Source organism: Thamnophis elegans, chromosome 7 (genome assembly GCF_009769535.1).
Source record: "Thamnophis elegans isolate rThaEle1 chromosome 7, rThaEle1.pri, whole genome shotgun sequence".
Classification (NCBI taxonomy): Eukaryota; Metazoa; Chordata; class Lepidosauria; order Squamata; family Colubridae; genus Thamnophis; species Thamnophis elegans.
In genome coordinates, this window is record NC_045547.1 from 80,479,998 (window position 1) to 80,493,394 (window position 13,397).

A 13,397-nucleotide genomic window follows, 5' to 3' on the forward strand; every position below is an offset into this window, starting at 1 on the left:
TGCCACTATAGTATTATATAATACTATGCCCCAAGTCCTAAATTTAAATTGAGAGAACCCAATTTAAACAAATAAAACATATTTATTCCTGGATTTGAGAAAAATGATCCAAAGCTACATATTTGTGTACAGCAAAAGTATGTGAAATAAAGATGTAGTGGGAGTCACAACTCATTGTATCAGGTGATGTGACAAGACTTAATCCTCCCCCCCCCCTTCTAGATTTGGGGTTGAAATAAAAATTGCGAGGCCTCGGAGAGAAAAAGAACTACTATATCCATGTTTAAAAGTTCCCAAAATATCCTGAAATCATGTTATTGAATTTAAGCCATAATATGATGATATGGTCTCTGATGATGAAATGTACTTTATCTCCCAGAGGTCTTTCACTTTTAGTTCCTTCTTTGTTTTTAATGAGGGAATCAAAAAATAAAAATAAAAAACCCACCCAAAATTGCACTATAATAAATAACACATATGGTCATTTGACTATTGAATTTTGATAGTGTGATTGTGGAATATTGAGTGCGGGTAAACAGGATTTTGAGAGAGATAATATTTTATATGAGTCCTGCTATTCAGTAAGTTGCTATTAAACCAAAGAATTGTTTAGTGCAATATACAAATCAGACTCCCCAGTTACTCTCCTGAAAAATAATTGTTTGCATTTATTCGCAGAAGGAGTTGCAAGGCTGTTATGAAAAGGAACCACAGGTAGTCCTCGACTTATGACCACAATTGAGCCCAAAATTTCGGTTGATAAGTGAGACATTTGTTAAGTGAGTTTTGCCCCACTTTATGACCTTTCTTGCCTCCGTTGTTAAGTGAATCACCGCAGTTGTTAAGTTATTGACATGGTTGTTAAGTGAATCTGGCTTCACTCAATGACTTTGCTTGTCAGAAGGTGGCAAAAGGTGACCCCAAGACACTGCAATTGTCATAAACATGAGTCAGTGGCCAGACTCCACATTTTAATCACGTGACCATGGGAATGCTGCATGTCACATCGTAAGTGTGAAAAATGGTCATAAGTCACTTTTTTCCCAGTGCCGTTATTTGGAATGGTCACTAAACAGACTGTTGCAAGTTGAGGACTACCTGTGTTACATTTAGGCTTTGTAAATTAGGTGTGTTTCTACGTATGCAACATGTCTCTTTTGAGTCTTAGAAGAAACGTAGTGGACAAATTTCTCTGCTTTAGAAATCAGATATAATTTGGCATGCTGAGTAAGCCACTTGCCCTAGTTCATACATAATACTAGGGCATAGATCACGGCTTGGAAACTAGAAAAACTAGACTCTTATTTCATTTAGCGTAAACCAAACAAAGTACATTACAATTTATCAAGAGGTTAACTAAGTCATTTCTCACAATGTAAACATTTGATTGATATTGTATTCATGAAATAATGTTTGTTTTCATTACTCTCATTCAAAGGGGTGGTGGAAGCAGAATTCTTATTAGTTTCTCTGTCTCCCCTTCCGTGTGTGCGCACGTGTGTGTAGAGAGAGACTTATCTATGCGGTTTTAGATTTTTCTCTTCTATTTATTGTCTATTAAGTGACAAAGAATATATGAGGCAATTAAAAGCCGATTAACCACTTCCTGACGAGCCAGCAACAAAGCAATGAGAATATTGCCTCAGTAGAACTTTCAGTTGAGAAGGGGGAGAAGAAAAAGGAAGTGAAAACAGAATTGCTTAGCTGTGAAAAATCATTTCAAAACGATCCCTAGTTTTAGCAGGTGACAACAATCCGTGAAGTGGCAATTCTGTCTTTAACTTGAGACTTTACAGTAAAGACAACAAAAAGAGGGAGGGAAGAAAAGGATGGAAATGAAGGAAAACAGATTAGATGGCATAGGTGGTCCTCGACTTATGACCACAATTGGGCTGTAAATTTCTGTGGCTAAGCGAAACATTTGTGAAGTGAATTTTGCCCTGTTTGATAACTTCTCTTGCCACAGTTGTTAAGTGAATCACTGCAGTTGTTAAGTTAGTTGTTAAGTGAATCTGCCTTCCTTGTTGACTGCTTGTCAAAAAATCGCAAGATGTCACCGTGTGACTCTGGAACACTGCGACTGTCATAAATATGAGTCACTTGCCAAGCATCCAAATTTTAATCATGTGACCATGGAGATGCTGCAATGTAAGTGTGAAAAGCGGTCATACATCACCTTTTTTTTAATGCTATTATAACTTTGAACTGTTGTAAGTCGAGGACTACCTGTATTAATTGCAATGCCCAGCAGAAATGAAAACAGTTCTGAGTGAGGAAAAGATAGTTATTCCACTATTTAAATTGTATATATAAAAGTTCATCATTTTTCTTATAATACTGTATAGCTAGAACAGATGAAACAGGGCAGGCAATTTCCCTGAAATATGTTGCATTCTCTAACATCTACAAATAGGCCGGAATGTTTTGTGTGATAACTTTCCATCCATACCATATGATAAATTCCTGGAAAAGTTTTTATAATCATCTTTTTTAGCATGCTTTTTGAGAGTGTTTTTGATGTCATTGTGAATGCAGTAAAAAGTGTAATTTAAGAATTAATAGAATAAGCTTGATTTTAACTACATTTATTGGATCAAAATCTAAAACCAAAATTGTTATAAAAAGGCTGACTGGTTGTTGTTTTTTTTAAATCAGAGTGGTTACTGCATTACTTACATAATCAATACCAATGTCTTTAATTTTAATTTGGATATATTATTTTCCACAATCAGTTACAGAGCAAGTACCCTGCAGTGCACTTTAACATGCTCAGCAAGTTAAACCAAATGGTTCTTAGCCTTTAAAACCTGGTCCATTAGACTGTTTTAATGATGTCCATTGTGCTAATTGAGTGTTCTTGTGGTTTTGGCTTTGTTTCAGTAAGATGCCCAGAGTTTGTGGAATTGGGTTTGTATATGAATTATGCAAAATAAAGAGTTTAATCTCTCAAAATATCTTCAGAAATTTTCCTCATGCATGTATGAGTTTGTGTGTAAAAATACAGGGCATCCAACTTTGATTGGTGGGTTAGTAAATTAAAGTTATCTATAGGGGCTTCTGTGAAAGTAGTATGCTTAATGGATTAGGGCTGGTATTTGGCTGCCAGGATGCTAGTGAATGGTTCCTTGCATTTTGTCTGTGGGAACAACATACATTTTTTTTTAAAAAGCACACAAATGAAAAAAAGCATTGTCTAACGCCCAGAAACTTGAATCTTTGATTAGAGAGATGTAAAGATTAGCCCTGCTGCATAAGTGACAACTGTACAATCTGTTATTTTAGTGGGTTGAATATAGGAAACTGTGTGTGTGCATTAGATCATCTGGTAATTTAAAAAGCCATTACTGGATGCTGACTATTCAGTTGAATAACCTTGAAAGTACAGTGTGATGACAACTTGATTGATTCCATCATTCAAAGCAGTGTTGGCAAAAAAATGAGATAGCAAATTAGACGAGAGACCATTTTTTCCTCTTATAAATGGAAATGCATTCTCGAAGTTATACCTTGACACAGAGAAGTCATAAAGTAATAAGGTAAAAGTAATAAAAAGTAAACAATTATTCTCAATACTGGTATTTTTAAAATAAAAATAAAATATTGTGTATGAATGTTTTCATTTTTTAAAATTAAGAACATATTCTGACTGCTTCTTTTAACTGACCTGAAAATGGAAAATTTGCCATTTTTGTTTAAGTTTAATTTTTATAATAATATATTTAAGATTATATTCTTTCATTACACATATATTGATATGGTAATTTAACATTGCATTTGACAGCAATCTGTATCTAAAATTATGTTTATTGTTTTCTGAACAACATTTAATACCAAGTATTGCTTGGGTTTCAGAAAATATTTAGGATATTTTTACATATTTAAATAATTCTGCACATTATTCTAGGTATAAAATAAACTTGTGCTTTCTTTTTTTACTTTAATTGGCTTTTGTTCAGGTAAAAAGAACATATTCCCATGGTACATACAGAGCAGGCCCGATGAGACAAATCAGCTTGGTTGGAGCAGTAGATGAGGAAGTTGGAGATTATTTTCCAGAGTTCCTTGATATGTTGGAAGACTCACCTTTGTTAAAAGTAAGATGTGTATATATATATATGTATATGTCAACTTGTATGTTACATTCATATTTTAAGAGTTTATACTTTAATTTCTTAAAACTGCATCCATTGCACATCTTCAAGCAAAACTGAAATATTTAAAATTCCGAAGCTCATAACATGTAGATAGTAGGTTGTCTCTTGCAGAAATAGGCATGTTTGCAATGCTCATCACTTTGATTTCAAAATATTGGGAATGTACAAGTTTTGGTCTTGGTTTCAATCTCAGTTCAAATTGAATGTTCCAATGGTTTGCATTAATCAAATTGCCAATCACGTTTGTAGATTGATACCCAGTGCTTTTTCATTTTGTAAAATAAATAAATAGTTTAAAATAGTATCAGAAACTAACATAGATTTTAAACATAAGTGTTTCATTTTAGTGTACTTTACCATGGGGGACTCTTTCTAGTCTTAAACTAGAAAGTCGGAAAGATAGCGATGATGGTCCCATCATGTGGGTACGTCCGGGAGAACAGATGATTCCTGTGGCAGATATGCCAAAGTCGCCTTTCAAAAGGAAAAGGTATGTTGTAATAAAATCTGGTTGTCTTTAATATTCAATAATATTTAATACTCGGTTCCAGGATTGGTGTAGCAGAAGGAATGGCAGAATCTGGGAGGTGGAGTTAAAAGAGCAATCAGTCTAGAATCCTATGTAGCCACAAGCAGACTAAGTCCAACCTCCCTTGAATTCCCTTGACCTTTAACTCTTAAGCAGGTACCTGCCCTTAGTTGAGAAGATTCTGGTACATAGGTTTACGTGTGAACCTGATCTTTCCTGTCTGACAATTGGCAATGCAGTGGCTGTGTATAGCCAGTGCATAGAGGGCAGGCCCTAAAGAACTGGTTTCTCAGTTATCACATATTTTGTCCAAAACAGCAGCTAAAGCCTAAAAAGGGCTTTAGAGATTGATGTCAGATTGTTAATTAAAGATTATGTTAATGTTCCTCCTCCCCCCACCTCTTGCTCTTAAAGATGCTATTTCCTGCCAAAGAAATAAATTTATTTAATAATTATTCCTTTTAAGAAAATAAGCAGCCCACATGCATACAGCAGGTATGCCACATTTTGATGTTATTTGGGTTCTCCCCCCCAATTATTTCAGTAATCATTAAATAAAATAGATAAATCCATCAACCTAATACAAAAATATATTTTTAAAGGGTGGGGCCCCTTTCCCCAAATAGTAGAAAGAAAGAAAGAAAGAAAGAAAGAAAGAAAGAAAGAAAGAAAGAAAGAAAGATGTAAATACTGGATTTACAAATGGAATTGGATGATCATTTTAAAAAAATCAGTATACAAATAATGTATCAAAAGTATGATATGGAATAATTATACAGCTGTATAATTACTTTATATTGTTATATATGTTTTGTTTTTTGTTTTTTCTTGTGTTTTTCTTTCTGTTTTTAAAGATTAAAATGTTTAATAAAAACTATTTTTTTAAAAAAGTATGATGTGGACTATGCGTTTACATTGAAATATCAGAGAAATTATTTCATAAAGTTTATAAATGGATTTGGGTAAAATGATAAGAACTTTGTCAGAAAAGCAAAAATTGTAGAGGAAAATGGGAGTTAGATTTTTATGTATGGCAGTAGTACCCAACTTTTTCGGCACCAAGGACTGGTTGCGTGGAGGACAATTTTTCCTTGGCTCTGAGGTGAGGCGGGGGAGGAGGATCACACAATCTAGATCCCTTCCATATGCAGTTTACAGTAGAGTTCATTCCCCTATGAGAATCCAGTACGTGATGATCTTGGTTGGGGCTGGAGCAGTAATGCTAGCGCTGGGGAGCGGTTGCAAAATAAAGATGGAGCTGGCTCACTCGTTCTCCCGCTGCTCACCTCCTGCTATGTGGCCCAGTTCCAAACAGGCCATGGACCGATACTCGTCCACGGCCCAGCGGTTAGGGAGCCCTGTTTATGGGACTTAAAGAAGGCTGGAAGGAAGGAAGAAAAAAAATATATAAAATTAGTTTGTCCATGTTCAATTATGAGTTGCTATCTTTGGTGACATTCAATGGTTAAATAACAACAACAACAACAACAACAGATTGGGTAGGTCTTTCTGTGATTTAATTTAATATGTAAATACTCATTTTTGCAGAGTTTGATCAGACATGCTCATATCTATGACTCTGGCTTAAGTGTTTTTATTTAGTCTTTAGGCAGACATGTCTCAGTGTTGAGAACTCAGTGCTCGTATTTTGACAGTGTGGTGGAGGCTTCCTTTATGGAAAGGGATATGGCTATGTTAATTAAAGAGTCGGGTATGGTCTAGTGATAAAGGTGTTGTGGTTTAGGGCAAAGAAAATCCCAGGATCACATCCACTTTTAGCCATAAAAAATTACTTGGTGCTGTTTGGATTAATCACCCTTTCTCAACCCATCCTATCTCATGGAAGAATTGGAAAACGGTGTGATGTGTGTGTGTGTGTGTGTGTGTGTGTGTGTGTGTGTTGGGATCGGGTTATTTGTAGGACTGTCTCCACTTTATGCTGTGAGTGAAATTAAACCTATGAAGCTGAAATCTTTAAAATGAGTAAGTACAATTTCTTTTATTTTGTTTTAACAGAACTACCAATGAAATTAAAAACCTGCAGTACCTACCTCGTACTAGCGAGCCTCGTGAAATGCTTTTTGAAGACAGGACGCGAGCACACGCAGATCACATAGGACAAGGGTTTGAACGACAGACTACAGCTGCTGTTGGAGTGTTAAAGGCAGTGCGTTGTGGAGAATGGTATGTAATTGCTAGTCGATTCAGGAAAATATCTGCAAAATACTAGACATATTTAGCAATGAGAAAATTGTCCGAAAGTGGGTTATGATAGCATCTTTCAAGTACTTGAAGGGGTGTCTCACAGAAAAAGATCAAGTCTTGTTTTCTGTCCTTCAAAAGTGCAAAATATGGCACACCGATGTTTATAGATAGAATATAGCTCAGAATTGTGGGCTACTTGGTATTCTCTGAGCGTGATGGTTTTCTTGCAGACATTTCATTACCAAACTAGGTAACGCCATCAGTACTAAAAGGGAGTGGCGTTTGCTCTTATTTTTGTATACTGGTGGCTTGCCCTGCCAGTGTAAGAGCAAACCTCACTCCCTTCTAGCACTGATAATGTTAATTGCGTAATAAAATGCCTGCAAGAAAACTACCAAGCTCAGAGAGCACCAAAGACCCCACACAATGATTTTTAATTATAGATCAGGGCAATTTTGGATTAGGAAACATATCCTATTGATAAGAGCAGATTGATAATGGAACCAATTAAACCAAGAGATTCTGAGATCTTTTTCACTGGATATCTTCAAACATACTAGTCTGGGAGGTCGGATTAAATGTCTTTTTCCCATTTTTTTCTAGGCATTTTATCAGAAATAAAATTTAGTAAGAATTTTCATATTAAACAGCATTCAGCAGCATTAAAGGAAGACATTTAAAATGATTCCGAAGGAAGACTTATTTTTGTTGCCATATTTATCAGTGGGGGTAATCCACACAGTTACCTAGAAAATGAAAATTATATCTTGATTGGAGAACTGGTAATTACCCTGGCACTTGAAGAATGGAAGAATGGGATAATAATAAATAAATCTTTTGAAATTGGATTATATAGTTAGTAGTAAAGCCTCCAAGTCCTTGTGACTTACTCTACGGATATTTCCAGTCTCCATGTAGTTTTCTTGGAAATAATACTTTGCTTCTATCTGTTTCTGATGGTTACTCATCCCTGCACCTTAACCAAGATGGTCTCAGCATAACTTCCAACCTCAGACAGTGCTAGCCAGATGCTGCCCTGTACTGAGTCAGCAGCTTATCTGACTTGTGCATCCTACTGCTTTATTCTCTTCTCATAGCTCAGTGAAAAACATTTCTTGAATTCATTTCCGTGAGTCTGTTGCCGAACTATTTGGTTCTCTCCTCACTAAGCAACGATTAGTACAAGATGCAGAACTTCGGCATCAATTACTACAATGCCTTTCTTTATATCTATTAAATTTAAATTGAAAGATATGCTAAATGAGCTTTATTTCCACGGTATACTCAATACATGGGACAATTTTCAATAGTCCCTTTTTACATTTTGTAGTTACAAAAGCAATATTGCTGTATGACATTTAATTTTCCAGTAATTGTATATCAGAATCAACTTCTAGTTACAGAACGCAATAGGAAAGAAAATAGAGACACGCAGAGAGAGGGAGTGGGAGAGGGAGGGAGGGAGGGAGGGAGGGAGGGGGAGAGGGTGAGAAGAAAAAAGATGCTTTTCTTTTTCTGATTGGCTTGAACAAAATGTCCAGTTTTAATAATCTTGGAAACAGGCTGTTCCTATATATTTATCTCTTGATGAGCATGTACATGTGGATAGTACACTGGACATCATGATGTGATGAGAAACCAATGACAGAAATCACCCTATTGAGGTGGATCTCTCAAAGCCAGTAATTTTACTTTGGGATTTCACAAGTGTTTTTTTATTGTCACCTTGATTTCTTGATCCGTGTAGTTTCCTCATTTCACCGTCTTATATCACCCACGATATACCTCTTAAGTCACTACGAAATAGAACTCAACAGCTTTTGGGATGGCTTTGCTGTAGTCCAACCCTTCAAACTGCACTTATCAACACTGTAAGGCATTTCCCCCCTTAATGAAGATTAGAAAATTTATTTGCTTTAAAAAAAAAACAATTTGTAAACTGCTAACGTTCAAAGGTGGTTTATGAAATTCATTAGCATAGCCATCCTTCAACTGTTTTTCCTGTTTCATTTTCCAACATAGCTATCGCCTCTTCTTGGTTGCAAGAATAGTTCATTGGCTGGTTGATAGACTTCAATATTAAATTTTTCATCTTCATTCTCAATGTTTTTGTCTGATGGATGAAAGAACTTTCATTTGCTAAAGTGATATTCTCAACATCTAATACTTCCTATTTTGGGCACAAAGAAGAAGAGCTATTTTTGAAAGAAATGATAATGTAAATTATACAAATTGTACATCAGTGAACTGCAATATAGGATTGGCAAGTGGTTCGTGATGCCTTTCAGCACTACTGGTTGATGCAATTTGCATACTGCAATCAGCTGGGCACTCCATCTGTGATCGTGCAGCCTGATGCCAAGATCTTCCCCTGGCTGAATTTCCCCCCCTCCTCTATTCATCCTTCATCCTCAAATGCTTGAGTGTTTTAGGAACTGTGCGCCAGAATAAGCCAGTCTCATCTGCATTGCAAATCCGTCACAGTGTGAAAGCATTCATTCTGGGTTATTTTATGTAACCTTTCCCTTAAAGCCTAACTTTCCTCCATTGGGACAAACCTTCCGCCATCTGTATGTTCACAGTTCCAAGATTAGACAGTTCCACAGACATGCAAATCTAGGTGTACTTTTGCAGTCGTATTAACTGCTAATTTTTAGTTTTATTCCCCATAATAAATGTCACCCTGAACATAGTATTCCACCACTGCTTCTTCGCTAAGTGGGGTTTCGTGTTCTGCTTTAAATGTTTTTTTATCCCAAATGCAGTTTATGTGCTGCTATGATTTATATGACACTGAAGACATAGTTCTGTACAGGTAGTCCTCGAGCTATGACCACCATTGAGCCCAAAATGTTACTAAGCGAGACAGTTGTTAAGTGAGTTTTGTTTGATTTTGTGACCTTTTTTGCCACATTCATTAAGTGAATCACTATAGTTGTTAAATAAGTAACACGGTTGTTAAGTGAATCTTGCTTGTCAGAAGGTGATCCCATGACCCCGGGACACTGCAACCGTCATAAATGAGTCAATTGGTTGACTTGGCCTTCCATCCTTCCAAGGTTGGTAATACGAAGACCGAGATTGTTGGGGGCCATATGCTGACTGTATAAATCGCTTAAAGAGGGCTGTAAAGCACTGTAAAGCAGTATATAAAATTTAAGTGCTGTTGCCATTATCCTTGCCGAGTGTCTGAATTTTGATTACGTGGCCATGAGGTTGCGGCAACGGTCATGAGTGTGAAAAAATGGTCGTAAGTCACTTTTTTCTGTGCCGTTGTAACTTTGAATGATCGCTGAACGAGCTTTTGTAAGTCAGAGACTTACCTGTACAGCTCTTTGCATTGTAAGTTTAGCTTCACTTGCTTATAAAAAATTACTAACCATTATTAATAATTCTGAATGGCAACTTTTTTCTTTCCTCCCATGTATAGGGTTGAACAGCCTCGCATAACCAAAGACGTAATTTGTTTTCACGCAGACGATTTCTTAGAAGTAGTTCAACGATTGCAGTTAGATTTGCACGAGCCTCCACTTTCCCAGGTAACTGTCTCGATGGCCGGATGACGTTTAAGAATGTTCCGAATCTTTGAAGGGGGGTTCTTTTATTTTCTCTCTTTTTCCTTCTAGTGCGTCCAATGGGTGGACGACGCAAAACTTAACCAGTTACGAAGGGAAGGCATCCGATACGCCAGGATTCAGTTGTACGATAACGATATTTATTTTATCCCACGGAATGTTATACATCAGTTTAAGACGGTTTCAGCGGTGTGCAGTTTGGCGTGGCACGTGCGGCTCAAGCTCTACCACTCGGAGGCCGAAAACCAAACCGCCTGCGACACGGATCCCCCGACCGATGCCACGTCTTCTCTGACGGGACTTCAGACTGTGGGTGCCACCCTTCCCGCAGACGTCCACGCCTCCGAAGGAACCAAATTCTTAAGTAGCCTTCAGACGAAATGCGTGAAACAAGAGGTTTTGTGCCCGCCACACGAACCCGATTTATCTCTCCAGAATCCCGAGGAGACCCTTCCCGTCGACCTTCCAGAAAAGATGGCGGCCTCCAGTGCTGCAGAATGTCCGAAAGTGAAAGCGAGACTGGATCACGCATATTTGACAGGGTGGAGACTTGAGACTGACCAGAACCCTGAGCCTGGCCACAAATACTTACAGGACAGCTTGTGCCCCGGGGGTCGTGTGAATCTGAAAGACACGAGACCCAGGAGCTCATCTTACCCAAGTCTGCATGGCAAACCAGAAGATGATTTTTTGTGTTAAGTGTGTCTGTGTGTGCGTGCGTGTGCGCGTGGGCGTGCGTATATGTTTTTAAAGTACTTTTAAAATATAATGACGACAATGTAAGGAGGCTTACATTCTGTGAGGCAGGATGTCTTTTCCTGGCCTGCTCTTGCAGTTGTGGCAACATAAAAATAGTACATGTAGCTTTGTAACATTCCTCAGTGCCTGTCCGTAACTGTAAACTGTTTGAAAGCACTTAGGGCCAGATGCACTGTAAACACTGCAGGTATAACATAAAAAAAGTCTTTAAATATGAGTTGTAGGTTTTAGAATAGAGCTGACATTTAACATATATATTTTTTGTAAGATAAGCCAGAATTCTTTTTGACAATTCCAGGCTTTTCCATAGAGCTTATTTATATCATTTTTTTTCCTTTTTAAATGTGTCAGCACTGTAGTGTAAATAGCCTTTTTTTTAAAAAAAAAACGAACACAAAACAAAAACAAAAAACTTTTTAGTGTGATTTATATTAAAATGTGAGCCGCTTAATAAAGGTTCATAATACTTATTTTTATTTTGGAAAATCTCAATCCTGGTTTAAAAAAAAAAGGGAAATATTCTTATATTAAAAATGCATAGATGTATTAAGTAAGATAAAATTTGTTGTTGAATTTCCACAAAATCCTATCTGGAGAAGAATAGGAAGGTTCATTTCCTTTTGGTCGGATGCTAGACAGGATGTCAGAATGAAAGCGTAACTTTCTTCCTTTTTCCTATCTTACGAACGTTAGACTTCAGCAAGGATTGAACATTTGAGTACTCTTGACTGGCATATCACTAAAGTGGAGTCCTAATGAGTGCAAATACTAAATAAATACAAAAAAAGAGGGATTAAAAAAAAAGAATACTACTACAGTTTGCCAGTTATTTGAACAAAATATATAAATAGACCAGCAGTGATCTACTTAATTCTTTTTCCCCCTATTCTTTGGCTGGGCCCTTAATTCTGTAATGGCAACAAGCAGATGACGAAAGAGAGTTTTACGATAAATGTAAGAAAGGGGAGGGGGGAAGAGCATCTCATTCCTCATGCGTCTGGCTGAATAAAGTTAGGAACATGCTTAGCTTAATTCCTTCTGTGCCAGAACCTAAACATTTTCCTGTATGTAACAGAACACAGAAACAGCTGTCACTTTCCGACCTCTTTTTTTGGCACAAATTATGACTTCCATTATTCCCAGCGGGGAGTATAATATGAAAAAAATATCCATTAAAATATCCACCCGTCTCATCAATTCCATTTTGAGTCTTCAGCTCTGCCATTCAGATGATGACTATTTTCGCAGCATCAGCCCCCCCCCCCCCCCCCCGGGCCCCACAATTCGGTTAAATACGCAATAAAACCTCTCCTGGTCATATCAGTTGAGTATCTTAGCTTGCATAGCTGTAATTGTGGTAATTTTTAGAGACAAGCAAATCATTAGACTTCATTTGCTTGTGGGATTTTATTTTATTTTTTACAACGAGGTTTAATGTGTCGGCCTGAATCCAAAATGCCACAGAAGCTGCTGCCAGAAAAAAAGATTTGAGAATGAGCTAGCCTTCAATGGGACTAGGGGATCTCTAATTTAAAATTGATCTGTGGTAGGGAATATGTACCGTCCTGTTTTCATACAAAAGAGAGGCAGAGATGCCCTTGTTAAAACCAGATGTAATCATTGCTGTGCATTCTAAGCACGGAGAATGATTTCTAGAAGAGGGGTCTCTAACCTTGGCAACTTTTAAGACTTATGGACTTCAATTCCAACTTCATCAGTGGCTGAGGAATTCTGGGAGTTGGAAGTCCACAAGTCTTAACAGTTGCCAAGCTTGGAGACCCCTGCACTAGAGGACTCTGAATATAAGAATCAACATGGTTTTCTATACAAAGTGATGCTCACAGCCCTTTCAGATTGCTGATGTCAGCAAATGCCACCATTTTCGTGGGGTTGGGTTGATTTTTTTTTTTTGTACACCTTTGATAAACATGTCTTAACAATATCAGGCAGTTCCTGTAAGAGGCTGCTTTTGTGTTTTCCCTTTGAGGTTTATGCAGTGTGCTGAAAATGTTACGAAGTGCTGAAGCCTTTTGTTTAAACCAATTGTTCATCCGAAACTAAGCTGTCATTGGATATTGTAATCTCTGTCTTTGGTTAGGGCTATTATATCTGGCGTGTGAAAACCTGGATGGCCTCTAGAAGGCAGCAGTGGGTTTTCTAATTCTCTGCTGTCAT

At 37.2% G+C, this 13,397-nt stretch overlaps 1 protein-coding gene across 1 annotated transcript in view; it reads left to right on the top strand.

The window, feature by feature from the left end:
* RSBN1L (round spermatid basic protein 1 like) overlaps positions 1 to 11,599 on the top strand; it is a 28,486-nt gene extending 16,887 nt beyond the window's left edge. Inside the window, exons 4-8 of the mRNA XM_032222123.1 lie at positions 3,957 to 4,094; positions 4,502 to 4,644; positions 6,700 to 6,867; positions 10,319 to 10,427; positions 10,515 to 11,599. Of these exons, the coding sequence (XP_032078014.1) occupies positions 3,957 to 4,094; positions 4,502 to 4,644; positions 6,700 to 6,867; positions 10,319 to 10,427; positions 10,515 to 11,162 (1,206 nt within the window). The 3' untranslated portion in view covers positions 11,163 to 11,599. The remainder of the gene's footprint in view (positions 1 to 3,956; positions 4,095 to 4,501; positions 4,645 to 6,699; positions 6,868 to 10,318; positions 10,428 to 10,514) is intronic.
* Positions 11,600 to 13,397: the final 1,798 nt, after the last annotated feature.